Source organism: Aspergillus affinis (genome assembly GCF_023601865.1).
Source record: "Aspergillus affinis strain CMG 70 chromosome Unknown NODE_20_length_373750_cov_87_641216, whole genome shotgun sequence".
Lineage (NCBI taxonomy): Eukaryota > Fungi > Ascomycota > Eurotiomycetes > Eurotiales > Aspergillaceae > Aspergillus > Aspergillus affinis.
This window is the reverse complement of record NW_026515801.1, coordinates 210715-235384: the sequence shown is the minus strand read 5'-3', so window position 1 is coordinate 235384 and position 24670 is coordinate 210715. Positions and strand designations below refer to the sequence as shown.

Here is a 24670-nt window from a genome sequence, read left to right as displayed (position 1 = left end):
GTCCAAAAATGCGCCCAGATTCTGATACGTATGGTGGCGACCGGGCACAACTGGTCCGTTGGGATATCGATTGACTCGGAATACGTCTACTTACTAATCTCTAGTGTGATGAAGTCCGACCGGTTTGCGGCGCATGCTCGCTGAGAAACAGTGACTGCTCCTTCCCCAGCCATTCGCGGAGCTCCCCAAATAGGCGGGTTGTGGCTCGTTCGGAGCCTCATTCGGAGCCTCGATCAGAGGGTCCTACTGAGCCTGACACCATTTTCAACTCAAGCGACACATGGCCACGGGCTTTCAGGTGCTCAATATCTGGTCCGCCGCGGCCCGTGGACCCGACAACGCTCGACACACAAGTCAGTCATGGTAGCAATGTTATCAACATGACCGATCTGAAACTCCTGCAGCATTTTATGTCAAATATCTCAGAGCAATTATCATTCAGCCCCGGAAAGACGCGAGCTTGGAAGACGATCATCCCGGAGATCGCAGCGGAAAACGAGTATATCATGCACCTTCTTTTAGCATTGACGGGCCTCGATATGCTCTGTGAAGACAACACGCCCGGTTCAAATCCATCAAAGAATAATAGCCCCTTGGGGCATCAGAATGATGCTAGCAACGAGCCCGGGAGTCATGATCGCTACCTACACACAGTGATTGAGCATCATCAAAAAGGTATTCAAGGGTTTATGGGAGATTTGGGAAGACTCTCCGAGTTAAACGCAGAAACTGTCTTTGCGGGATCCCTTCTTCTGGTGGCTTTTGCCTTTGCGTCTCTTCGCGTGAAGAACTTAGACCTCATTGTCAGCGAGCCAGAAGCAAATACGGGGTCCACAAGCCATGACACCTTCTCATCTGACCCTGCGATAGCGTTGAACAAACCTCGCCTTGACTGGTTATATCTTGTCCGAGGGCTAACGTCTGTTGTTGAAAAACACTGGACTAAGCTGCGAACAGGTCCACTGAGGCAGATGCTAGTATTTAGCAATGCCAAAGATGGAGAAGTCTTGGGTAATCTCGTGGAAATCCTGCCGGCCGATCTACCCCACCGAATGGCATGCTTTGCTCAAGGAGCCCATCAAGCGGTTACCAGATTGAGAGCCTTCTCCAAAAGTTTAAAGTCAGTTGTTAGCCCGACGGCTAGTGACTCCGATGCTCATTCAGAACAAATTCGAGAACAGATGGGAAGACCGCTCACCGAAAGTGAACTCGTTGAGGAACAAGAATCCACTATCAGCATTCTTGAAACCATGTATAATCGAATCAAAGCTGTTCTTCTCTTTTCAGACAGCGGTACCAAGGGCTCTGCCCATGCAGACTTGCAAGGGGAATTAGAGGACGCTGCAATCATGGCATGGCCGCACATGTTCCCTCACGGGTTTATTACCTCGTTGGAAGCGGGAGAGGAACACGAAACTCTGCGGTGCCAATCTTTTGTTATTCTTGCCCATGTTTATATCATTGGGACATTGTTCGAATCGCTTTGGTATGCCGCAGGCAGTTTTGAGCGCGAAATCATGAAGATTAATGACCTGGCTCAAAGCACCGGAGACAGTCGATTGGTCTCTTTGATGCAGTTTCCTATGGAAGTCATCGCTGCTCGAAGCGGGACTAATCAACCCTAAGGATTGGATCATCGCCGGACTTGCGCAAAAATAATCGCTGCATGGCCCTACAGTTGCGTATAGTCCATCGCAAGTACACTACGTTGGTTGCCGTGCCCACTCGGGCTTCTCAAAATTTCATGCGGTAAGCCTGGGGCTCTTCCGTCGAGGCCCCATGTTTGATTATTTATTTATCATGGCAAAAAGCAAACAGGCAGTGACACCAGAACTTGGCTCGTTCATCAGCATTGTCGTCATAATCTTTGTCCTAATAGATGTAGCGGAAGTGGGGGTTTTCCTGGTCTGTTCGATCTTCAAATGCACGGCCAAGGTTGTCATCGTTGGGGTCTAGACCCGCCTCCTGCAACATACGCTCCTTCTTCTTGTTTTGGGCCTTCAAATAGAAGCGCAAGAAGATGACAGCCAGAGTCATCGCCGAGTAACAACCAAGATGGACACCGAAGGCAATTAAATAGCGCGGAGCATCCCATTCGAGGAACACTTGGGGGCCTGGGTTCATTAGCTTTCGTGCTTGCCATAATTTGGGAACTGTTGCGACTTTACTTACCGATCGCATTACCCACGGCCCAGGAGACAAAAGTCGCGGCAACAACCACGGACTTCTTGGTGGCACCAGCAATGTTACGAGAGACCATGGAGAGACACAGATTCTGAGCCGACCAGAAGGAAAGCGTGATGTAGTAACTGATGAGCAGACCGACTTTGGTGCTCATGTTGTGATTCTCCACGGTCATGAGGACGATGGTTCCGACAAAAGATCTTCAAACACAGCGTCAGTCAAAGTTTCAAGCGTGCAAGATACTATGGAGGGTTTTGGAAACATACGGGATGATAAAGCCCATCATGACCAACAAGTTCTGGTGGGTTTTCTTGACCAGCCACGCGGAACTGAGAAGCACAATGATGATATAGAAACCCAGAACCATGGCCAGCAGCTGGGTCTGGAGGGTGTTGAAGTCGAAACCGGTGATGATGATGTTCGCAAACGCTCCAAGACCGCTAGTGGGCAAGGTTGTGAACACCTGGATGGCACAGTAACAGTACATTTGAGGGTCACGGAAGGCCTCCCACATCTGGTATGAGCGAAATTCCTTGTTCTGCAAGCCTGTCTGGTTGCCACGGACACGCTCGACCATCAAATGCTTGTCTTCCTCAGTGAAACACTTGGCTCGCATAGGCGAGTCGGGCATCCAGAGGATGACGAACCCCCCCCAGAACACGGAGATGATTCCGTATGTCATGAAGAGGGCTTGCCATGATTGGATAACGCGTTCGTTGCCGATTAGACTGAAGCAATATGCCAGGAGACCTCCGACAATTTGCTGGCCTCCGTTCATCATGTACCTGCGTGATGTTAGATTCAGGCCATGCGATGCCCCCAGGTCTTAGGGGAGGAGCTAGCCACCTACCAATATGTAACAGTGTTGGCCTGTTCTTCTCTCTTGTACCACATACTGGATAGAATCACGAAGGATGGCTGGCAAACGGCTTCGAAAATACCGAGGAAGGTTCGGACCGTGACCAAGCCGGCGAAGTTATGGCAGGCGGCGTGCAAGGCCAAGCATGTACCCCAAAGGATGATGTTGATGCCCAGGTATTTGGCAATGGGGACTCGTTGGATAATCCAGTTGGTGGGGTATTCGACGACCAAAACGGCGATGTAAATACAGGTTGTCAACCAGGAATACTGGGTGGAGAGGGGACTCGGTCAGCATTCATTCGTCTTGGGTTTGAAAGGGTTTGAGGGCTCAAAGGGACGGCAAACCTGCTGTCCATGCAGACCCAGTTGCTCTCGGATTCCCATGATAGAAGCAAACGACATCGTTCCCTTATCAAGGGCTTGGAGGAAATATGTCAAGATCATGATTACCAGCACACGCCGGTCGATCATCCGTCGCAGTCGACGACTGGTAGCATCGTCGACTTCGACTTGACCTCGTGTGGCATATTCTTGGACCTCTCTGTCGACCCTCGAAAAGTCCATGTCATCTTTCTTCGGGTTGTCACTGGGAGAGAGCACTCGCTCAACATGCGAGATGTCTTTCTTGTCCTTGAAATCACCCATTTCCGTTGCTGTCGGGGCAGTCACGGGGTCGATGTTGCCCTTGCCGGACGACACCGAGGGGGGTTTATCTTGAGCCATGACCGAAAGAGATCTAAAAGGAAAAGAGGACGGGCAACAAAGCTAGCCGCGAAAGGTCCTCTGCAGTACGTGCCAACAGCAGGAAAGGAAGGAGACAAGTCAGGCGGTCCTCCCAGGGGGGGGTGGTCTCAGGTTTTTATTATCGGTCAACAGGAGAGGGATCAACACACTTATCCTAGCAGGGAATGTTAAGCACAGTGCCGGTGTGGCTTACTACTTACTATTTAGTGGTACGGTGTACTGCTCATCTCATTATCCCCGGACAGCATTCCCCAGTTTTTTTTTTTTTTTTTTCTTGCCTCTTTGCTGGCCATTTCCGGAGTAGACCCTGTCTGGGGACAAGGGCGCGGGGATGATGGACCGAAAAGACGGGGGACGGCAGGGGCCCATTGGACGGGAGGGAGCTGATCCATCAGCTCGCTAACGACAGGGCCAATGGCGACTGCTCGACCATAATTTGGCAGCAGCTTGGCGCAGGAAACTCGGGGGGTGATAGCCCGAAGCCACAGGATCCCACGCGGAGAATTGCCCGCATTTCTTCCGCTAATCAACCGTGACTCCGCACGGAGAGGGTTATTAGTGCACGCCCCCTCCAGCCTTTCGTCCGTCACACGCCTCGTCGTTGGCTTTGCTTATTTTTTTGCTTAATTTTTTTTTTTTTACTTTCTCGCCTTTCATTTAACATCTTCCATCATGGCCTCCAAACCGTCGCCTCCACAGGTTCGCGAGAAAGTGGACTTGCTGATCCGTAACCTGGTCAACATCAAAGATGCCACCGGTCAATTCCTGCTGCGTCTCCAGGATGGTCGGGTCATCGACACTAAATCCTGGGCCGGCTGGGAATGGACGCACGGGATTGGTCTATACGGCATCTGGAAGTATTACGAGATGACCGGCAACCCGGACCTCCTGCGCATCATCGAGGACTGGTTCGCCGCCCGTTTCGCTGAAGGCGGCACGACCAAGAACATCAACACCATGGCCGTGTTCTTGACTCTGGCCTATGTCTACGAGAAGACGGGCAACGCTACCTATCTCCCTTGGCTCGACGCCTGGGCCGAATGGGCCATGCACGACCTCCCCCGCACGCGCTACGGAGGCATGCAACACGCCACCTATCTCACGGAGAACTACCAGCAGCTCTGGGACGACACGCTCATGATGACCGTGCTCCCGCTCGCCAAGATTGGCAAGCTGCTCAACCGGCCTGCGTACATCGAGGAAGCCAAGCGCCAGTTCCTCGTGCACATCAAGTACCTGTTCGATACGCGCACGGGGCTCTTCTACCACGGCTGGACCTTTGAAGACGGCGGCCACAACTTCGCCAATGCCCGCTGGGCCCGCGGTAATAGCTGGATCACCATCGTCATCCCGGAGATCATCGAGCTCCTGGACCTCCAACCCACCGACCCCATCCGCATCCACCTCATCGACACCCTCGAGGCCCAGTGTGAGAGCCTCCAGCGTCTCCAGGACCCTTCGGGCGCCTGGCACACTCTGCTCGATCACGCTGACTCCTACGCCGAAGCCTCCGCCACGGCGGGTTTCGCGTACGGCATCCTGAAGGCCGTCCGCAAGCGGTATCTGGGTCCTCAGTATCGCGAGGTCGCGGAGAAGGCCATCACCTCTGTTCTGGGCTATGTTGATGCTGCCGGAGAGTTGCAGAACACGAGTTTCGGAACGGGTATGGGAGATAGTTTGGAGTTCTATAAGTTGATTCCTTTGACGGCTATGCCGTATGGCCAGGCGATGGCTATTATGGCTTTGGGGGAATATCTGCGGGGCACGCTATAGATTTGGGGGTTAGATGAGATAAGATGTTACGATACATTTATTTATGAATATATATCAATGCATATAGATGGTTTAGGTTTTGCATTTGCATGCTCTCAGGCTCTATCATGAGTTATAGGCTTTTGCTCATAGCAGCTTTTGTATTCCGTGGATCCCCAGCATCTTGACCGGCCCTAAACTGCCATTGCAGAACATTAGATAAATATTTGCACTTGAGACCTCCCACAATGAAAATAATCACGATGCGCAAATAAATAAACACAGATGGAAAAGCTGCTTATCGCTAAGTGTTATCTCCATAATTATTCCTCATCCTCGCTTATGCACGTCGCCTATCGCCCTGACAGCTAAGCTTCTAGTATATCGCCTCGGAACGAGCCCCCGCCTTTCCCCACCAACCGTCAATGACTCAAGTCAGCTTCTCTCTTCGCTATGAACTTACCCCGAGTTACCTCAACAGCCAACAACCCCAGAGGCCTTGCAAATAGCCTACTCCCTGAATGAGAAACAGCTCATCCCTCCACATAGTAACTATCTACTAACTAATAGGTAAACCTCGCCATGACGCAACCCGATCCAGCTGCGTTCCGCGTCCACGATCCCCGCTTCCTCTCCATCCTCGGCACATCTTACCCATTCGCCCATGAAGCAGGGATCTACCTCCCCAGCAAAGGGACGGTCATCGTAACCAGCGCTCGCCTGACGGAGGAGACTACCACCGAGGCAAACTCCACTTAAACACAACCCCAGATCTAGAAGACGGAGACGCAGACAAAGACAAACCAAAAAGTCCTTATCCCACGCATCAACTTAACCACCGCCGCGGTATCATGCGACGAGATTCCAACCTCCATCCCCATGGCCAATGGCGGCGTGAACTCTTCTCCTAACACGATAACGAAGTCCTAATCTGGGGCCAGGGATCCCTCGACTCCCCTAGCGGCATCTACAGCCTTTCGTTGACGGAGCCGTACGAATCCGTACGAATCCAAACTCCTAGTGGGCTCGTTCTACGGCCGACCATTCAACTCGGTCAATGATGTCGTCGTGCACAGTGATGGATCGGTATGGTTCACGGACCCGACGTATAGTTTCGAGCAAGGGTTTCGTGAAAAACCGAGGTTGCCGAGTCAGGTTTATAGATGGTGTCCTCCGCCATCCTTATCTTCCTCCTCCTCATCGTTGTCGGAAGTGGTGGCAGAGCTGAGAGATGCGAAGATAGAAACTGGTAAGGAGGACGAGGAGGGAAGTATTCGTGCAATGGCCGATGGATTCGGCAAGCCGAATGGGCTTTGTTTCTCGCCGGATGGGGAAACTTTATATGTGACTGATACGCACTGGTTGAGTGGTGATGGAATGTGGATGATGCGCGGGTGTCGTCAATGTATGCCTTTCCCTTTTCCCCATTCCCCTTTTTTTGCCCTCTGGTCGTTGCGCGTTGCTCGAATAGACTTTCCATCTTCATGGTTTCTGTGTTGTTTATTTACCTAATTGACTAACTACCTGATCAAAGCTACGCATTCGACACAACCAACTACCGCAACTCCCCCTTCCTCACGAACCGACGACTCTTCGCAATGACCGACAGCGGCATCCCCGATGGCATTAAATTTGATCTAGAAGGGAATGTGTATAGCGGGTGTGGCGACGGGATTCATGTGTGGTCGCCCGGTGGGGTGCTGCTTGGACGAATCCTGGTGGATGGGGGCGTGGCGAACTTTTGTTTTGGGAGAGAGGGAGAGATTTTCGCGTTGAATGAGCATCGGGTTTGGAGGGTACAGTTGGGGGAGCATGTTAGGGGGGGTTTGTTGGGGGTTTGGAATTGGGTAGAACTTTAAGTGTGAGATGGTTAGATTTAGGGGACCGTTGCTACCACCCCCCTTTGCATGCTACCACCCCCCCCTGCCTGAATTTCGAGGCCAACACTGACCGCTTTTCTCACCGCTTTCATCCTCGAACTTTTATTTATTGCTACCTACTACCCTGCATGTATATCACACATTAGGTACCTCCGATTACTATGTAAATTCCTAGTAAAAATAAGTCACTCCTGTTCCACTGTAGTACCCAATAAGGAATTCAAAAAAATTGTTGTTTACGCCTTCAAACCTCCCATTTTTCTACTCATAACTCGCGGTTTTTACCCATTTCTCTCACATTTCACTTTCCTTTACGATGGCTTCCTCGCAGCCTGATTCGCCGTCCGATTTTGAGCCTGATGCTATTCCCGAGTCCCCGCCGACGATGCCAAGCCATCAAAATACGATACTAAGCCTCTATGACGCGCTGTCAAGCCTTCCTGACGCTATTCCCGAGTCCTCGCCGCCGATATCAAGCCTCCATACCTTCCCGCTACCCCCTCTCGATCAACAGTACGATACGCCAGAGCAAGGAATTACTGCAATCAATGCTTTCGCCCGTCCTCATGGTTACGCAGTCTCGATTCTTCGGTCGAAGCGTACAAAAAAAGGAGTCATAAAGACAGTCCGGTTATGCTGTAATCGAGGACGGGCGTATCGAGATCGGACTGCCGGTAATAAGCGCCAGCGGCAGTCAAATACGCTCGCGATTGAGTGCCAATTCTCGATCTCCCTACGGCTACAAGAGAGCAATACCTGGCGTCTTACAGTAGAGAATTCTACCCATAACCATGAAGCCTCGCCGGTATCAACCCATGTAGCCCATCGCATCGCGGAAGTATCCAATAAAGCGGAAGACATTCGGAAGCAGCTTGATCAGGGTCTTTTAACTCGCCATATCCTTACTGCACTTCGAAAGGAGGATCGAGACTCATCTATTACCGCCCAAGACATCTATAACCTACGGAGAAGGTTTTATACAGAGTTCCTTGCCGGCCGTACGCCTCTTCAAGCTCTATTGATAGAGCTTCCGCGCGATGGCGAATGGATCTTCAAGCATAAAATAGACGATAAGAACTATGTAACAGCCTTATTCTGTATGCATAGATCGAGTATCGCGATGCTTAGAACAAATTCATAGGTTATTTCAATGGATTGTACGTATAAAACTAACCGATACGGCTTTTCATTGCTCAATATCGTCGGCTTTGCCGCTACTGGATCTAGCTTTTATGTCGGCTTCGCCTTCATGAAAGATGAGAAGGAAGATAGCTATCAAGTTATTCTAAGCTGTCTTGCTGAAGCATTCGAATCCCTTAGCCTTGAGCTACCCCAGACGATCCTCATGGATAAGGAAGAAGCACTGATAAATGCTATTAAGCTTGTCTTTCCTTCTACAAAGCATATAATTTGTCTATAGCATATCAACATGAATATTATGAAGAAAGGCCGTCCGATACTCGCAGAGCAGCTAGCAAAAGTTCGGCAAGAAACATTAGCTAATGTTTTTTTCGCTTCTTCCGCTTCCTTAGCTTCCTTACAGCGTCAGACGAAAGCAGAGATAGACCGAGAGCTCCGCGAATTAGTTAATAAAGCATGGGAAAAGATGCTACAGCGATAGATTCGCATCGTCTATACTATTACGACCGAGGAAAGGGAGGAAAGATAGAGGCAATTCAAAGAAAGCTACAAGGAGCCAATTTTCGAGCCTTTACTCGAATATCTACAGAAGGAGTGGCTGGATAGCTGTCCTATGTACTTTCTCCATGAATACACGTCAAAATACCTTCATCTCAATAAAATCGCGACCTCTCGGACCGAAGGAGCTCACTGGCTGCTTAAACAGGACCTTCAAGTCTCTACTAATGATCTACTGGTTGTTTTCCGCACCTTTGAGAATGCTGTAAATCTTCAATTCAAAAAGCTCACCGACGCGATCGAGAGTGATAAGATAAAAAGGCCTACTAATACTCGCTGGAAGCAGCTCTTTAAGCTTGTTTTTGGACGGGTTTCGGTTAAGGCTATTGAACATACGAAGAATGTCTACAACCGTTTCTTACCGGAAGCTGAAGATAAGCAACCGATTCCTCTATTATGTACCTGCAATTCGAAGAATACGGCAGGGTTTCCATGCATTCATCTTATTATGCAGTACGAAGAAGAGGAAAAGAGCTTTGAGCTTAAGTTATTTTATCAACATTGGCATTTGTACAGTGTATTTGTACCTCCTATTAACCCGCTATTCCTACTCCAGGATCCTCTCCAAGTGCGCCGGCGAGGGCGCCCCCGAGGCGCTAGGAACTTCATCGGCGGCAGCGAAAACATTCAAGCAAGTACCCAAGATACCTCTACCCAGCGAGACCCTTCCGGCTTCGAGCTCATGCTATCTCAGGAAGGTGGTCGTGGCCGTGGGCGCGGCCGAGGACGTGAAGGGACACAACAGGCATCGCAGGGGGTGAGAATAGCTTCATCTACGGCCCAGAAAGCTCAACAAGCTTCTCAGGAAGGTGGACGGGGCCGTGGGCGCGGCCGAGGACGTAAAAGGACACTACAGGCATCGCAGGGGGCGGGAATAGCTTCATGTACGGTCCAGCGCGAGGATTCCTGGCCCGACCGCCTCAGGAAACGTCGGGGAGCTCCATAAATGGCTGATCTAATGCAAATTACTCGAGTTTTTTTTTTTACAATTCTCATGCGATTCTTCAAGAAATTTAACCCAGAATAGCTTGATTCTTTCATTTCTGCAGAGTTTTTGAAAACAGCATCTATTTCCTATTTGGGACTAGCGCCATGCAGTTGACATGGTAGGTGGTAGAGTACGAAAGTGACTTCATTTAATTAGGAGGTTGCATAGTAAATGTAAGTACCTCAAGTTTGTGTTAGAAGCATGGTCGATGGTGGCAGAAATATGTCCGGCAGAAAAATATTGGCCTCACAATTCAGGCAGGGGGGGGTGGTAGCATGCAAAGGGGGGTGGTAGCAACGGTCCCCTAGATTTATGGACACATCATAATAATGAGTTGAACGATGTAATATGCAAAGATTCTGACAGCTTTTCAAGAGATACTGAGACTATAGTATCTTGTCCCTACAGATATTTGTCTGGAGTTTATAGCAAGGCAGACCGCACACTAGCCAGGTTGGTCAGATAGCGATATTTCATGTTGGAAATTATGTGTCAGAAAAGAAAGCTAGCAAAGAAAATGCCAATGTTAAAGGCTAGGATAGGAGGCTCTTTTGCCTTTAAGATCACGGCTGTCCATTTTATCCACCAGAGAACCCTCCCGTTCGTCCATACCCCATGTATCAACAAACTATGACCATTAGCACCAGTACACAACCAAGCTTCTAAAAGTAAAAGAGAGATGAAAGGAAAAGAAAAAGTCCACTTACTCCCAACAACCCCATTAACCGGAATATCAATCGAAGTCGTATAGCTCGCCGCATCACTCAGCAAATAGACATACGCACCCCCCAGCTCCTGCACCTCCGCCAACCGCGGAAATCCCCCGTAGTATTTCATCTGCTGCTCCCAGTCTGGCTGCTGCGGCACCCAATACGTCATGGCGGTGTTCACCAGACCCGGGGAAACGCTGTTCACCCGGATGCCGTACTGCGCCCACTCCATGGCCAGGGTATGCGTCATGTTGCGGATGCCGGCCTTCGAGGCGCCGTAGGGGGCTGATGGGACGCGCTGGTCTGTGTTAATGCTTTCACTGGATGAAGGGTATACGAGATGGTAGGTTTTCCTTCCCGATGTATGTACAGCCCATACCTTATTCGGACGATACGAAGCCATCGACGCCGTAAACACGACGGAGCCCTTAATGCCTAATTTAATAAACGCGCGCGCAGCCGCGCGCGCGGTATAAAACGCCCCGAAGAGATTAACATTAAATAGTGATTCGATTTCCTCGGTTGTGAAGTCCAGCGCGGCTTTATGGTGCGTTCGTCCCGCGTTGGCGACCATACCGTGCAAGGCTCCGGCCTCGACGATGATCTGGTCGATTGCGGCCGTGATGGTCGATTCGTCGGACACGCTGGCGGTGAGGGAGAAGAGGCGGTTTGGGTAGCGGGTGGAGAGCTGTGTGAATTCTTCGCCGGGTTGGTTGATGTCGATTGAGTAGACTCGTGCGGCGCCGTTGGTGAGGCAGCATTCGGCGATTCCGAGACCGATTCCCCGGTTGGCGCCGGTGACTGAAGGGGTTTTTATGAGCTGATGAGTTTGATTTAGGCCAGGGTCTTAAGGGAGGGCTTACTTGCGATGACTTTTGAGGTCAAGCTAACCTGGGTTTGAGGACCGGGGTTGGATGTTTCAGCTGTGGTGGCCATGATGATGGTAGTTCCTGCGAGAGTAGGAGATTTTGGGCCATTGTCGATTAGATGTTGCAGTGGCAGTTGCCCTTTTATAGCGATTCTTAGACTGCATGGCTTGCAATTACCAGCATACGACTTGATCACACCCAGATGGTTGCATGGCTTGGAACAGCCCTCGAGTCGACGATGAGTGGGGAAGATCGGCGCGGGGAAGATCGGCGCGGAGGGGAGGGGGGGACCTCGAGACGAGGCAATCATGACATTTCCCCCTGCTCATCCCATGAATGTTGCATGATAGAATATAGATTCAGGGTTAGAGGGGAAGTTCACCTGCATTAAGTTATTTCGCGGTTCTCTGAATGTAATGTCATACTTCAAGGGACCCGGATGGTTAGTATATATTTCAACTAGCTCGGTCTATTTAAGGATGAAGTGGATCGACATGGCGTACTCCGGAAGACCATCATGTTGAAGAAAGAAAAAGAAGTTATGAACGAAGAGAAGATAAAATCGTGAAAAATGCATGCGATGTGAGCACAAAGACAAGAATGCGTCGAGAGAAGGAGAGCCAAAGATGATGAAAATGATGTTTAGGTTTGAGTAACGGGATATTGCAACTGCTAGTATAACAAATCCTCGATGGTCTAACGGTCATGATTTCCGCTTGTCACTCAGCAGAGAACGAGCGCGGGAGACCTGGGTTCGACTCCCAGTCGGGGAGGTTTCTTTTTTGCTCTTGTTTTTTTTGTCCCACCCGTTCGTTAATCAACAAGAGAGATAGATAATAATCTGTTTTCATAATGATTGTGAAAGGAAATTTAATCAAGTTTAATTTCAATGTTATATTTCGATGCTATATTTCGATATTCAAAACCACGTCATTATCATGATATACGACCATCCTCGCCTAAACTAGACATAATTCTGATGCCACGTAAAATCCGGATTCCTTGTCAAAAAGTCCCGAATAGCCTCACTCGCCTTGACCGGCTCTCTCCCCAACACCTCTTTCATCAACGGATGTGTCGTCTGCAACTCCCCCTTCTCAATACCGTCCCACCACGACCTCACCATCTCAAAGAACGCAGCCGGCTTCCCACCCAGATCATTCGCCCCGTTCTTCCGCACGTACTCGTCGCCCGAGACGATCTCGAACGCGACCTGCCGACCGGTCGTCTTGTTGATCACGTCGACGATCTCCGACGGCCGAATGGCCTCTTGCGCCGTAAGAAGCACGATCTTGTTCTCGTGGCCGCCGGCGATCATCAGTCGGGCCGTGGCTTCGCCGAGCTCGCTGCGGAGCGTAAACGCGATAGGCCCGTCGGAGGGGAGGGAGATTGTGCGCGTCTCTGGGAACCAGTTGATGAAGACGGGGAAGGCGTCGGTGTAGGCGCCTTCGCGGATGGAGGTGTATGTGACGCCGGATCTGTGGGTAGGGTGGTTAGATTCGATGGACTTGGAATGTGCTGAACGAGTGATGTGATTTGGTGGTGACTTACTCTTTCAGGAGATTTTCCGTAGTGAGATGGACTTGCTGGACGGCTGCTTTCGAGGTGGATTCCAATCCGCCGAAGGCGAGTGATGTATACCAGACCTATACATAGTAGGGAAATTAACCAATTGCTCTATTTCTTGCTTCGAAAGACGTGGGAGAGAACGGTCGCATACATGCTTCACGCCGACTTTCTTCGCCGCATTGATGAAATTCTCATGCTGTCTCTGCCTCTTCTCATTATCGAACACGTTCGTGCTAACGAAGAGTAGGTTCTCGACGTCGTGGAACGCAGCCTCGAGCGACTCCGAGTCATCGTAGTTCGCGTGGCGGAACGCAATGCCTCGATCTTCGAATTGTGGGCGATTCGACTCGCGCGAGGACGCAGCTGCGAATTCAGATGCGGGGAGGTTGTTGACGAAGTACGCGAGGACTTGTTCGCCCAGACCGCCCGTGGCGCCGGTGACGAGGTACTTGAGGGTCATTCTTTTGGATACGGGGTGTTGTGTGTTGGGTTGTTGTTGTTGTTTCGACTGCGGGGGTGGATTGGGGGCTGGATTTGAAATCGCCGGTGGTAGAGTTGGAGGGAATTGGGGTATATTCGACTGAATGAATGGATTGTTGAGTTCAAGGAGTCAGAGCACGGAGATGTTTTATACTCTGCATGTGTATTTCGTCATAGCTGAATCGAATCGATTAGCTGGCAATGGAATTCCAGTGATGTTCCTTCAGTAGTGTTGGTTGGTAATCTCCCTGCCGCATCGCGCCATGGTGGAGAGTACCTATACTCCGTTCTCCGTGTTTGGGGGCTAGTTACTTACCTTGTTAGTTGTTACGTAGTTAGTACTACTTAGGTTAGTTAGTTCGTAGTGGACCAGAATTAGAATGACAGCCAACGAATCTACGAACCGGTCATGCTCATGATTGGTTGATCTTTAATTTATTTAGAAACAACTGCTTAGAAATAATAACTGCTAAATTAACAGCGGGGGATAAGGGTCTCTGACCACCGCAAAAGGCGATCATGAAGTTTGAGAAGAAGACAAAGAGAAGGAAGGGGGATAAGAAAAAAAACATTTAAACTCGCTGCAACGCGAACTGCACCTGGCATCGATCCTTCAGCCCATTCTCGACAATCTCAATCCCACTGACGGAGCTGTCATCCGAGTCGCCCTTTTTGTTGATCTTGGCCGTCCAGATGGACTCGAAATATTCGCACGCCTTGACAACAAGTTCCTTCAGCTTGGTGGACGTGGCTGGAGGACCCGCCATCTGGAGGTCATATCCGTAGTACGCAGACGTATTCCCGAGTCTTCCGGGGGTGGGAAATTGTGCCGCGGTAGTGTCGGCAGGAGTCACATATGTGTATCCATCGCTGTCGTGGTTTGAATCGCTATCATCCACCAACTGAATATTCTCGGTCTCGTCGGCCCCGTTGCTGAAGAGGCACGCACTGTCGTCCCCGGAATAGAGAGTTATGACGGCGTTAGATACGGTCACATCGTCGGACGACTTGTTTTCTCCCTTGATTGTGATGGTCTTCACTTGCCCTGCGGTGACCTTGAGGTCGGAGATCGTGTATGAGAGCTGGGGGGAGGAAGCAGTATCAAAGGTGTCGATGAGCCGCCCATATGCCTCCTCCTCGATGAAATCGGCTATAGGGTCGGGAGGGGGCTTGGTGCCCATGAAGAAGTTGATCAGGACCTGGACAATCACGAGAACGATGCCAACCACCGCCAGAACAGCCCCAAGGATCGGTAACGCCACGCTCATGGTTTCAGTCACGGCCCAGAGCCCGATGTCGGATCCGACCTCGATCATATCCAGCAGTACCGTCAATCCCTGGACAACAACATTCAACACGCCCAGGACTTTGCCGGGATCCGACAGAGAGTTCCAGTCATTGGCGAGGGAGAAAGACGTGGCAACTACCAGACCGAGGCCCGGGATGGCGTTGAAAACCCGTAGCAGCTTGCCCGACCAGTTGAACCGTTTGGCTGCTTCTTCATAGCTGAGGGGAATATCATCGGCAATGGCATTAAGATCTTCGTTCCACGTTTCTTCGCCCTCCGGCGCCGTGGTAGCTCCCTCGGAATGAAGCCCGTCGGCGATGGCCACTCGATAGTCTTCATCACCGGCGATCTTCTCCGCCACCTCGTCCATCGTCTCCCCATTCTCCATGATTTCTTCCGTCAGGCTCTGACTGAAGTCTCCATGTTGAGCTTATCGGCAGACGTGGAAGCCGGCTTAGACTGGAAACTCTTAAAAGCATTCAGCGCTTTATCGACATCGTCAGCCACCTTACGAATTACTTGGATGATCACATCCGTTCGTTGAGAATCAGACATGGCATCCCACGATTTAACGAGGGACCAGAGATTCACCGCCGCCACTGCCAGCGTCATGCCAACCTGGTATGCAATCAGTTGATCCGCCTGATTATTCGTATGGCTGGGTAGTTGCACCAAAGCTTCTGGCGAAGCGATGGCAAGGGGTCTGGAACCTACCATGCATATGCTTGTGATTCCTTTCAACATGGCCGCACTAGGGAGGGGGATTTTGCTAACCACTCGATCAAAGGCTTCCCCAACCCATTTCCAGAGCGAGGTGCCTCCAAACGCAGCCTGGACCCCTTTGCTAAAATAACTTAGCTAACCGGCGATCTCCTTCATGAATGTGGCACTTTTATCGAGGATCGCTGCCGCGCGCTGCTCAGCATCAGCTTGCTGGTTCAAGTTGTTCTGTTTCTCAAACTCTTCGATCTGCCCCCGCAACGCCGCCTCCACATCGCTTGAAATGGATGGATATGGAATCGTGTAGCCATGGGTACTTGGAATCCTGATTATCGTCTTGTTCGATATCCGCATACTCCAGACCATCCGACAAGGCAAGGGCCATGAATTGGTTGAAAAAACTGCTGTGACCAATCCTTTGATGGACTCAGTATATCCAAAATGTTGCATTGCTTGTTGATCAGGTTGTTACCCTACCCAAAAAATGAATGACATGTTAGCATGGAACTGGTTGCCTCGAACATTGGAGAAAGAGGGTAGGAGGGTGACGAGACGGTACTGACACTGTCATCGATGGGAAAATGCGCCCACTTGCGCAGCTGGCGAGGGTTATTGAGAAGGAAGGTGTAAAGCTGTTCAGCCCAATTATCCGGATTGTCTGCTCGGTACGGTTCCAATTTCTCCTTATTCATCCGAAACATCGCCTCCCAAGAAACTAGGCGGTTGATGTCGTTGTATTCTTCACTCTGCGAGAGACTGTTTTTGCCATTCCCCTGCCACCAGTACCAGAGGTTGTTCATCTCTTTTTCCGTGAAATCATTCATGTAACTTGACGTCCGCCCGACGTAGCGACAAATGAACGCAGGGGCGTACTTGTTCTTGAAGATAACTTTCAGCTTCTGTGGAAGGTTGCCGGCGAGAGAGGCTGGAAAATCCTTGTCCGGCCTGGGTTTATGCAGGATCTTTTCCCTTTGATCACCATTCATCTGGTACAGCATCATTTCCTTGATAAGTGTTTGCGTTTTATTGAGGACCTGGTCGCTCCAAGTTAATATCGACATTAATATGAATAAGGAAGAAACAGAACGCACCGATTTTTCATCGTAGCCTGCGAGGTTGATGAGATCTTTGATACTCAGCGCGGTGGAGGAGGGAAGAGTCTCGGTGATTCGTGCTGGTCGAAGCCGTTCGTTGGCGACAGTGTCGATCTGTCCAGGTCTTGTGATGGCAGCGTACGCCTGGGAGATCTTGGAGCGACAGGCCTGAACTGCTGAATCATCCTTCAGAGTCCCTTTTACCAGATGACTAAATTCATATCAGTACCATGGAGCCTTGCGATGGGTTATTTATTGCCGCTCAGGACTTCTTACCGGTTGCCCTTGTTTTCTCGTTTCGTCGGATCGTATTCAAAGAAGTAGCCAGTGATCTTATCATCAAAAATGTCGCTATCATCGAGCTTGAGCGTCACCTCCTGGAAGAGTGCTGGTATAGTCACATCAATGTCCAGATCCGAGAAGCCCACATCGAAGGTCTTCTGGACATCCAGTCCGGCGTTAGATACAAAGGGAACCAGAGACGCACGATTCTACCGCACGTTATACAGGTCATAGCTCTCGTAGGTCTCGTTACTGCTGTACAGCTTCCCTACCACCTGGTACAAGTCTCCCAGGTGTTGCCCATACTTTTGGTTGATTTTGTCTCTTAGATCGTCAAGTGCAGGTAATCGAACACCGGGGATGTCGACTCCCTGTGAGGTCTACCAGCCATCTTCAATGGGGCCTGCATCGACTGGGTCCTGAGGTTCGGTTCTCTCTTCCTCGTCGGCAGGCCAAACACTGCGATCATACGTTATCTGCCACTCTGATAATTTAGTCCACTCACTGTCATCGTCAGCCGCCCGCCTCGTGCTGGTTAATCGGGAGTTCAGGCTTCGTCCCTGTGCCTCAAAGGAATGGGTCTGGTCCCGACAGAGCGTTTTCTGAGGCTCGGATTCGGAAGATAGGTAGATAGCCCCGCGTCCTGCGGTTGCATGGGAGTAGATCTCCACAACTCCATGCTCGAAGAGGCGCGCCCATTGGATGCTTCTCTGGCGGGGATCATAGGTGCTTCGGAGCTGCACATCGTCGTCGACCATGAAATAGCCATCGACTAGTAGGGTCAAAGTCGGAAGCTCATATCCGGCTGGTAGGCGATCCGGGGCATGAGCGTCGAGGGAAAAGTTTCTCTTGAGCCGTTCAATTGCCACCCCTTTAGGTACTTCATGGGCCTTTCTGAGGTTGACCCAGTCTCTAAACGACAGAGAAGCGATGGAATTCCATGACACAGGATGATTTCCCTCTGAAGAATTGTATTGACCGAATAGTTCCCAGTTCAAGCGCTAGGAGATGGCCTGCACGTCGAATCGCTGGAACATGGGCGATAACTCTCTGCAAGTGGACAAGAGGGCTAGCAGTTGGTCTTCAGGGACCTGGCGTAGCCTCCATCTGGTTTTTCCAGGTGTATGACAGGGGGCATTCGTCTCAACCACATAACCATGTGCGTGATAGGTCTGGTGCTCCGCAGCCAACGCCAGCGTGTGTGTCAGTTCCGATGGAGGCACCTTGTCTTGGTCGATAGACTTGATTTCCACCGTAATCCATTCCTGTCCCTCTACCCGGAAGAGCATGTGTCCGACGGCGAGCTGGCCAATGTGTCGATAGGGGTTGAAACGTCGGGCTCCCTTCACATCTACTGCCCGTGGTCCGGTAGTTGTCTGGAACACCTGCGAGGCAGGTATGCAGGGAGACTGGCCGTCTACACCCATTCCTGTTAGTTAAATGCTATGATAATCGTCTAGAGTGGAAACTGCACTCACTGAACCGAACAAGCCTTGTCTTTGGTGACCGTCTAAGGCGATTCTGGCGTACTGCAACTGACTTTTCCGGGTGATCAGGAGCCAGCATTGCACCCCTGAACGTAAGTCCTCCACCGGTCGTGAGCTCCCATCGGCAAGTGCAATGGGGGTTTCCGGCAGGAAACCAGAAACCATCAACGGAGTGTGTAAACCGCAAGCTTCATCTCTGACCGGACGATTGTCCCCCACCAACCCGTACTGGCCCTCGTTGTAGCAAGCTATTCCAGAAAGTCAGACGTTGAATGATCAAGAGCCAAGAAGCCTAGCGTGATAACCAGATTTGTGACATACCATCGTGCAGCCAAGTCTGGATCAAGGACCACTTCTTGGCTTAAAAGGCGCGATACAAGCCCTCCTCCCAGAGGGGCACAGTCTCAGATTCCCATGCATGAGTCAGCGCCATACAATATGATTGCGATTCATTCACTATCTCTCCTTGGTCCTGCAAGCGCTGCAAGCTCTCCCGCAATTCTCTATCGTACACACATCATCTGCCACAGCGCGGGCCCCACTGCCGGTCTCACTCATTTCATAGAAGGCCTTGGTCACGGTGAATGTCTTCGCGGGGACCTGGAACCCGGTGATCGCATCGAGAAGGCACATGTCGAAGCTGGCCACGCGGCCGCAGAAGCGGACGATGGAATCCATCTGGTCGGGATCTCCCTTGCCCCGGGCCTCCGCCCAGAGGGTATTAGACCATTGAAAATTCTGAGGGTCATCGTTGCTTTCCAAACTCGCAATTCCATTCGCGACCGAGGGAAACATCAGCTTGGTCAACAAGTCGGCGATCGCGAAGATGTCGATAGCCCAATGACCGGGATCGGGGTCGTCTTCGGGGTACGTCGGCGCCCGATCCACACACGCTTGCAGGTCTTGGAGACCCCTGTCACCCTATAACATCTTCCAGACCTTCTTGTGCAGTCGGTGGGCATAGTCGACGTAAGGTAGCTTATTGAGGCCTTTGGTTGCTTTCACAGCGTCGGCGAAAACCTGCTTCACGTCGTCTGACATTGTATCGCTGCACGCAGTTCAAGGCGGCGAGAGTGGCTTATTCAGGGATACTTTTGGACTAGAATCTCTTGTTTGTTTGAGGAGTAATGATCCAGACCACTAAGACCCTCTCTTGCGCATGACAATAGTACGAAATTGCAGCCTCAGGCACCTACAGGGCCAGTGCTGGCCTGAGGCATCACTCTGAGCGACTCATCGTTGCTGGGTCTGAATGCATTCACTTGTACTTTCTGCCGAGGTAAACTGCCTCTCACTTCACTCCTCTCTCCTCTTACTCCCACTTCTGCCAACCCACACTCAAACTGTTAATCGGCCTTTTGCCATAGGCGCGCCTAAATCCTCCCGGGGCGAGTCCTCAGGCCACTCCACAAACCCCATGGCCCCCGTCGCTAAGGATGATGAGAAGATGGCCAAAGGAAAGGAGGAAAAGAAGCCCCTTGAGGGTCTCGCTGAGGGAGTGAAGTGGCCAGATTCTGGCAAGAATTTGTCCTTTTCTACCGATCATCAAGAACTTCCAGCCGAGAATCAAACTGTTTATGTTGGTCAGGAATTCAGTGCTATCGATCTTCAAGCACCTACGAGACCGAGTACAGTCGATTACAAGACCCAATTTCAACAATCGAAACAAATCATCGTCGAATATCTCCTTGACAAAGCCCCGGAATTTCGAAAACTATCTGAGCTCCGGGAGAGGGTGAGTCCAGTAGCGCTTCTTGTATAACCCACACTAATATCACAAATAGGGATGGAACGATCCAGCAGGAGATCAATTCTTTCAAACGCAACGCCAAAGAGCAGACAATGCAGACAAAACTCAGCGCTGGAGGTTCTACAACATGATGAAGGAAATAGGAGAGTATATGCATCAGGTCACTGGTGCATTACGAATCCCAAGCTCTCCCTCAGATACGCCCCGTATCCTTGATATGTGCATGGCACCAGGGGGGTTTCTTGCGACTGCATTGAAGATCAATCCTGAGTCTCAGGCATTGGCGTTCAGCTTACCTATCTCTCAAAAGGGGCATGATGTTCTTCTGCCAAAGGATCCAAGAGTAATACTCAAGTTTCTAGATATCACAATGCTGGCTGCGGATATGGGACTGGTTGATATACCATTTGATCACCCAGACGGCCCAAACTTTCTCTCTCGTCAACTAGGGCCTGAACTTTTTGATCTGATCTTTTGTGACGGCCATGTGCTCAGAAATCATGATCGGGCCGCTTATCGCGAGCATACGGAAGCCACCAGATTAACTCTTACCCAATTAGCACTTGGACTTGAGCATCTTAGACCGGGAGGGACCATGATCGTGCTTCTACACAAGATTGAAGCTTTGCATAACGTTCAGCTTCTATACACATTTAGCAAGTTTTCCACCGTGCGTCTTTTCAAGCATCCAAAGATTCATGGTAAACGGTCTTCTTTCTACATGATTGCGACAGATATCAAGAGCCATGGTATAGATGCTGCTAAGGCGATCGAACGATGGAAGAGGATATGGAGAGTTGCTACTACTGGGACGCTGAATATGTATTACAAGGCTCTCTGTGAGGACAACTACGATATGAACGAGATACTCCATGATTTTGGCTCGGAATTGGTGCAGCTGGGGAGAAATGTTTGGAACATTCAGGCAAGGGAACTGAAAAAGGCACCTTGGACAAGGGAGAATGCAGTTTCTGGAAAGACCATCAGTACCAGACGTTAGTGGTGTATGTTTCATCAGAATGTAGCTGAATGGCCAAGGGATCTTATTTTGATAGCCGTAGTCCACTCAATAGGTTGAGTAGCCCAAAATGGTGACCATGCTGATATAGCAATGAGTGTACCAAGAAAGACGCCTCAGTAGGAACCGTCTGATACGCCTTATTATTCAATCTAAAGCAGAATCGTTACATATACTCGCACGGATTTAGATAAATGTATGCCAGGTGGCTATTGAGGTAAGAGCTATCATAGATTCTTGAACAAAGGACACAAGTCAGACTAAAAGTAAGCACAGACAACTCGTAACAGGACAATCAATCTCATGGGCTCTTCTTCAACCACAATCTCTGAGAGTTACAGTATGATTTCAAACCGTCAACACCCCATTGCACACCGATCCCACTGGCTTTGTGGCCACCGTAAGGAATATTTGGCAGCACATCAAAGTGTGAGTTCACCCAGACATTGCCAGCCTCTAATTGACTCGCGATGCGCTGCGCTCGCTTCAAATCTTTGCTCCAGACCGACGCACCTAAGCCCAAATCGCTGTCGTTCGCGCGATCAATCACGTCGCTCTCTGAACTCCACTTCAACAAAGGCAGGATAGGCGCAAACGGCTCCTCCTGGACCACGCGCGACGCTTCAGGGGGATTATCGATGATGGCCGGCGGGACGAAATATCCATTCGATTCTGGGATGTTACCTCCTAGGATAGGATTCAGGGCATCTTTCTGAATGGTCTCGAAGATATTTTTGGCTTTTTCGAATTGCATTTCGTTCTGAATTGGACCGATGAATACGTCGGGTTCGTTTCCTTCGCCCATCTTGAATGCTCGAACAAATTTGACCAGCTTATCGCGGAACTCATCGTATATGTTCTCGTGGATGTAGAGCCGTTTAATCATCATGCATATCTGACTGGTGCAAAGGAACGATAGAATTGCCACCTATTTATGCAACTAGATTAGCCGAGACGATACCGTCATAGGTATGGATTGAGTCACCTTCGGAACCACAGCATCAATATCAATATCATCGCATAGAATCGCCGGATCATTACCCCCCAGCTCCAGCGTGATTCTCTTCAGCGTTTTCGCACAGCTAGCCATAATCCTCCGACCCGTGACACTGGATCCCGTAAAACTAATTTTGTCGATTCTCCGATGCTCCGTCATCATCGAACCCAGATCATCGCCACCGCTCAAAGCCTGCAACAGACCCGGCGGGAAGCATCTCGTGCCCAGCTCCGCAAGCTTGAGATCGCAGTATGGCGTGAATGGCGACGGTTTGACAATCACCGCATTACCCGTGTAGATGGAAGGCACGATCTTCCCGACCGCTAGCAGGAGAGGATAATTCCAGGGTACGATGGCGCCGATGACGCCTAGCGGGACGTATCGCTGAATAACCTTGCGTTCGTCCGTCTCCTCGATTACTGTTTCGGGCAACTCGAGGGTGGGTAGAGTGCGTGTCCACTGTAGGGTCATGTTGATTTCCATCTGGGATTGGTCCAAGGGTTTGCCCTGTTCACGTGTCAGCAAGGTAGCTAGGGAATCCCTGTTTTCTTCGATGAGATCGGCGAAAGCGTTCAGTGCCACTCGACGCTCTTCGAAGGAGGTAAGAGACCATTTCTTAAAAGCTGCGTGAGCTGCATGGACGGCTTTGTCGAGATCGTAGGCCGTTGAGACTGGGACCGGCGGGTTCGGTTGGCGGTTGGCTGGATTGATGCCGTGATGGGTGGTTTCGGTGCTGGTCAGTTCGTTGCTGATGACATTATGGAAGGTCTACTCTGTTAGTGTCCTGGGTCTGTTTTATCTGAACGATGAAAACCTGGGGATATTACGGTAATATCCAAGGCCATGATGGAATAACCGATGCGTGTGATGGCGAGGTCAGTCTCTCGGACGAGGACCAGGAAGAGGAAGAGGAAAAGGAGCAGCGTAAGAGGTCTTATATGTGCACTTGCTGTGTCACATCTCCATTCTGAAAGAGGCCGTTAGCCCCTCAGTTGTCCGTGCATCATGACAGCCTGTCTAAGTTGCACGATCTGCATGCGAAGATCAGTTTCTATGGCTGGGGGTGCGGGGTTCTTGGTATACGAGCCCAATCAGTAAGCCTCGATAAATCTCACGAAGCACGATGCGATCATACTGCGGAATTTGACAGCCAGTGGGACGCCTAAGGAATTATCTCCCGCATCTGAGGAGAGATGGTCGTCGTGGTTGTAGGAGCAGTAAGGGAGGATTCGGGTACGACGCGGATACGACAACCGCGGAATCTTCTACTTCATACTACAAATCACAGAGAATGGGTTAAGCAAGCAAGACTTCATTGCCCAACAAGTATCAGTTCTATCTTTATCTAAATAGTCGCAAATTCCCAAATCTCATGCCACGGCGACGACAGCAATGCCTGGCTACTATATCACAACTAAGCAAACCATGTCCAGATCCCCAACCCTAACAATAATACCCACTGAACGCTATGAAAATATTGCCCGTATTACACGAGGAGGATGAGTTACCCCCATCTGCGCTGTAAAGTGGCAGCTCTATAGCAGGATTAGCTTGATTCTCTTCATAGAACACCCCTCAAAGAAGACAAGTTACTCACCATTCACCGGCAGCCCCTGTTTCGGCATTCTCACGATCGACAAAGGCGGCGGAGTCAGCGTATTCTCACAGCTGACTTGGTCTCCTCCGCCGTTCACTGAGGCCGAGCCCGTCCAGACATCGATGTGCCAGATGTCCCTTTCCCAGTTCTTGTCGCAGGCCGCGCAGAAATCCTCGTTGCGCGCGTACTTCTGCAAATAGGGCACGTAGATCATCTCGCACTCCTCGAATTCGCCCCTGGCTGTGGCGAAGGTGACTGGGTCATCGTACGTGCCAACTCCGCCGGCACTGTTGCCTCGGCCGCAGTTGTAGAGGATGTCTGGGCCGGGAGGGTCGTTGTCGGGGTAGCCGTAGAAGGTGTGCGAGACGTCCTTGAGGACTTCGCATGCCTTGATGGAGGGAGATAGAGCGAGGAGGGTGAAGAGGAACGCTTTATGCATTATGGAGGACATGGTGGGTAGGCGGGTGGGTGTTTGTATACGAGAAGGCGCTTTTTTGCTATACGTTTTGGAAGGAAGGTGCAGGTGGGAAGGGAAGAATTTCCGGGGAAACTAGGCGAAGGAACGACTTTTTAAATGACTCATAATAGGCTTTTGTTTTGAGTCATCTCGAAAGATTTTGAGGCCTGAGCCGTGGTCGTGTGGCCATGTTGCCGTGATCCTGTCGTCATTTGGAAGTATGGAGAACTTCACGACTCATCATG

The 24670-nt window shown here is 50.5% G+C and overlaps 9 protein-coding genes across 9 annotated transcripts; 4 read left to right on the top strand and 5 right to left on the bottom strand.

The window, feature by feature from the left end:
* Positions 1-8: 8 nt before the first annotated feature.
* KD926_004399 (Zn(II)2Cys6 transcription factor domain-containing protein) lies at positions 9-1625 on the top strand (the record flags this gene model as incomplete). The annotated part of the gene is made up of 2 exons (XM_053097926.1): positions 9-53; positions 105-1625. 2 exons carry the CDS (start codon positions 9-11, stop codon positions 1623-1625), a joined length of 1566 nt encoding a protein of 521 aa, XP_052958196.1.
* A 247-nt stretch (positions 1626-1872) lies between these two features.
* Positions 1873-3768, bottom strand: KD926_004398 (putative 2-ketogluconate transporter; the record flags this gene model as incomplete). Its single annotated transcript, XM_053097925.1, has 5 exons — positions 1873-2114; positions 2173-2384; positions 2451-2969; positions 3035-3312; positions 3391-3768. The coding sequence occupies 5 exons, from the start codon at positions 3766-3768 to the stop codon at positions 1873-1875; spliced, it is 1629 nt and encodes a 542-aa protein (XP_052958195.1).
* A 693-nt stretch (positions 3769-4461) lies between these two features.
* Positions 4462-5562, top strand: KD926_004397 (glycoside hydrolase family 88/105 protein; the record flags this gene model as incomplete). The annotated part of the gene is made up of 1 exon (XM_053097924.1): positions 4462-5562. One exon carries the CDS (start codon positions 4462-4464, stop codon positions 5560-5562), a length of 1101 nt encoding a protein of 366 aa, XP_052958194.1.
* A 1142-nt stretch (positions 5563-6704) lies between these two features.
* Positions 6705-10065, top strand: KD926_004396 (uncharacterized protein; the record flags this gene model as incomplete). The annotated part of the gene is made up of 6 exons (XM_053097923.1): positions 6705-6790; positions 7076-7337; positions 7753-8518; positions 8563-8578; positions 8649-8805; positions 9151-10065. 6 exons carry the CDS (start codon positions 6705-6707, stop codon positions 10063-10065), a joined length of 2202 nt encoding a protein of 733 aa, XP_052958193.1.
* Positions 10066-10727: 662 nt separating this feature from the next.
* KD926_004395 (NAD(P)-binding protein) lies at positions 10728-11753 on the bottom strand (the record flags this gene model as incomplete). The annotated part of the gene is made up of 4 exons (XM_053097922.1): positions 10728-10735; positions 10815-11115; positions 11197-11618; positions 11681-11753. The coding sequence occupies 4 exons, from the start codon at positions 11751-11753 to the stop codon at positions 10728-10730; spliced, it is 804 nt and encodes a 267-aa protein (XP_052958192.1).
* Positions 11754-12650: 897 nt separating this feature from the next.
* KD926_004394 (putative NmrA-like family protein) lies at positions 12651-13715 on the bottom strand (the record flags this gene model as incomplete). The annotated part of the gene is made up of 3 exons (XM_053097921.1): positions 12651-13164; positions 13238-13332; positions 13407-13715. The coding sequence occupies 3 exons, from the start codon at positions 13713-13715 to the stop codon at positions 12651-12653; spliced, it is 918 nt and encodes a 305-aa protein (XP_052958191.1).
* Positions 13716-14307: 592 nt separating this feature from the next.
* On the bottom strand, positions 14308-19647 carry KD926_004393 (uncharacterized protein; the record flags this gene model as incomplete). Its single annotated transcript, XM_053097920.1, has 12 exons — positions 14308-15433; positions 15484-15733; positions 15887-16068; positions 16221-16777; positions 16835-17048; positions 17114-17277; positions 17338-17486; positions 17625-18120; positions 18211-18536; positions 18660-18854; positions 19119-19527; positions 19576-19647. The coding sequence occupies 12 exons, from the start codon at positions 19645-19647 to the stop codon at positions 14308-14310; spliced, it is 4140 nt and encodes a 1379-aa protein (XP_052958190.1).
* Positions 19648-20023: 376 nt separating this feature from the next.
* KD926_004392 (uncharacterized protein) lies at positions 20024-21356 on the top strand (the record flags this gene model as incomplete). The annotated part of the gene is made up of 2 exons (XM_053097919.1): positions 20024-20341; positions 20391-21356. 2 exons carry the CDS (start codon positions 20024-20026, stop codon positions 21354-21356), a joined length of 1284 nt encoding a protein of 427 aa, XP_052958189.1.
* A 319-nt stretch (positions 21357-21675) lies between these two features.
* KD926_004391 (aldehyde dehydrogenase family protein) lies at positions 21676-24419 on the bottom strand (the record flags this gene model as incomplete). The annotated part of the gene is made up of 5 exons (XM_053097917.1): positions 21676-22302; positions 22360-23139; positions 23199-23338; positions 23880-23906; positions 23969-24419. The coding sequence occupies 5 exons, from the start codon at positions 24417-24419 to the stop codon at positions 21676-21678; spliced, it is 2025 nt and encodes a 674-aa protein (XP_052958188.1).
* Between the last annotated feature and the right edge of the window lie 251 nt (positions 24420-24670).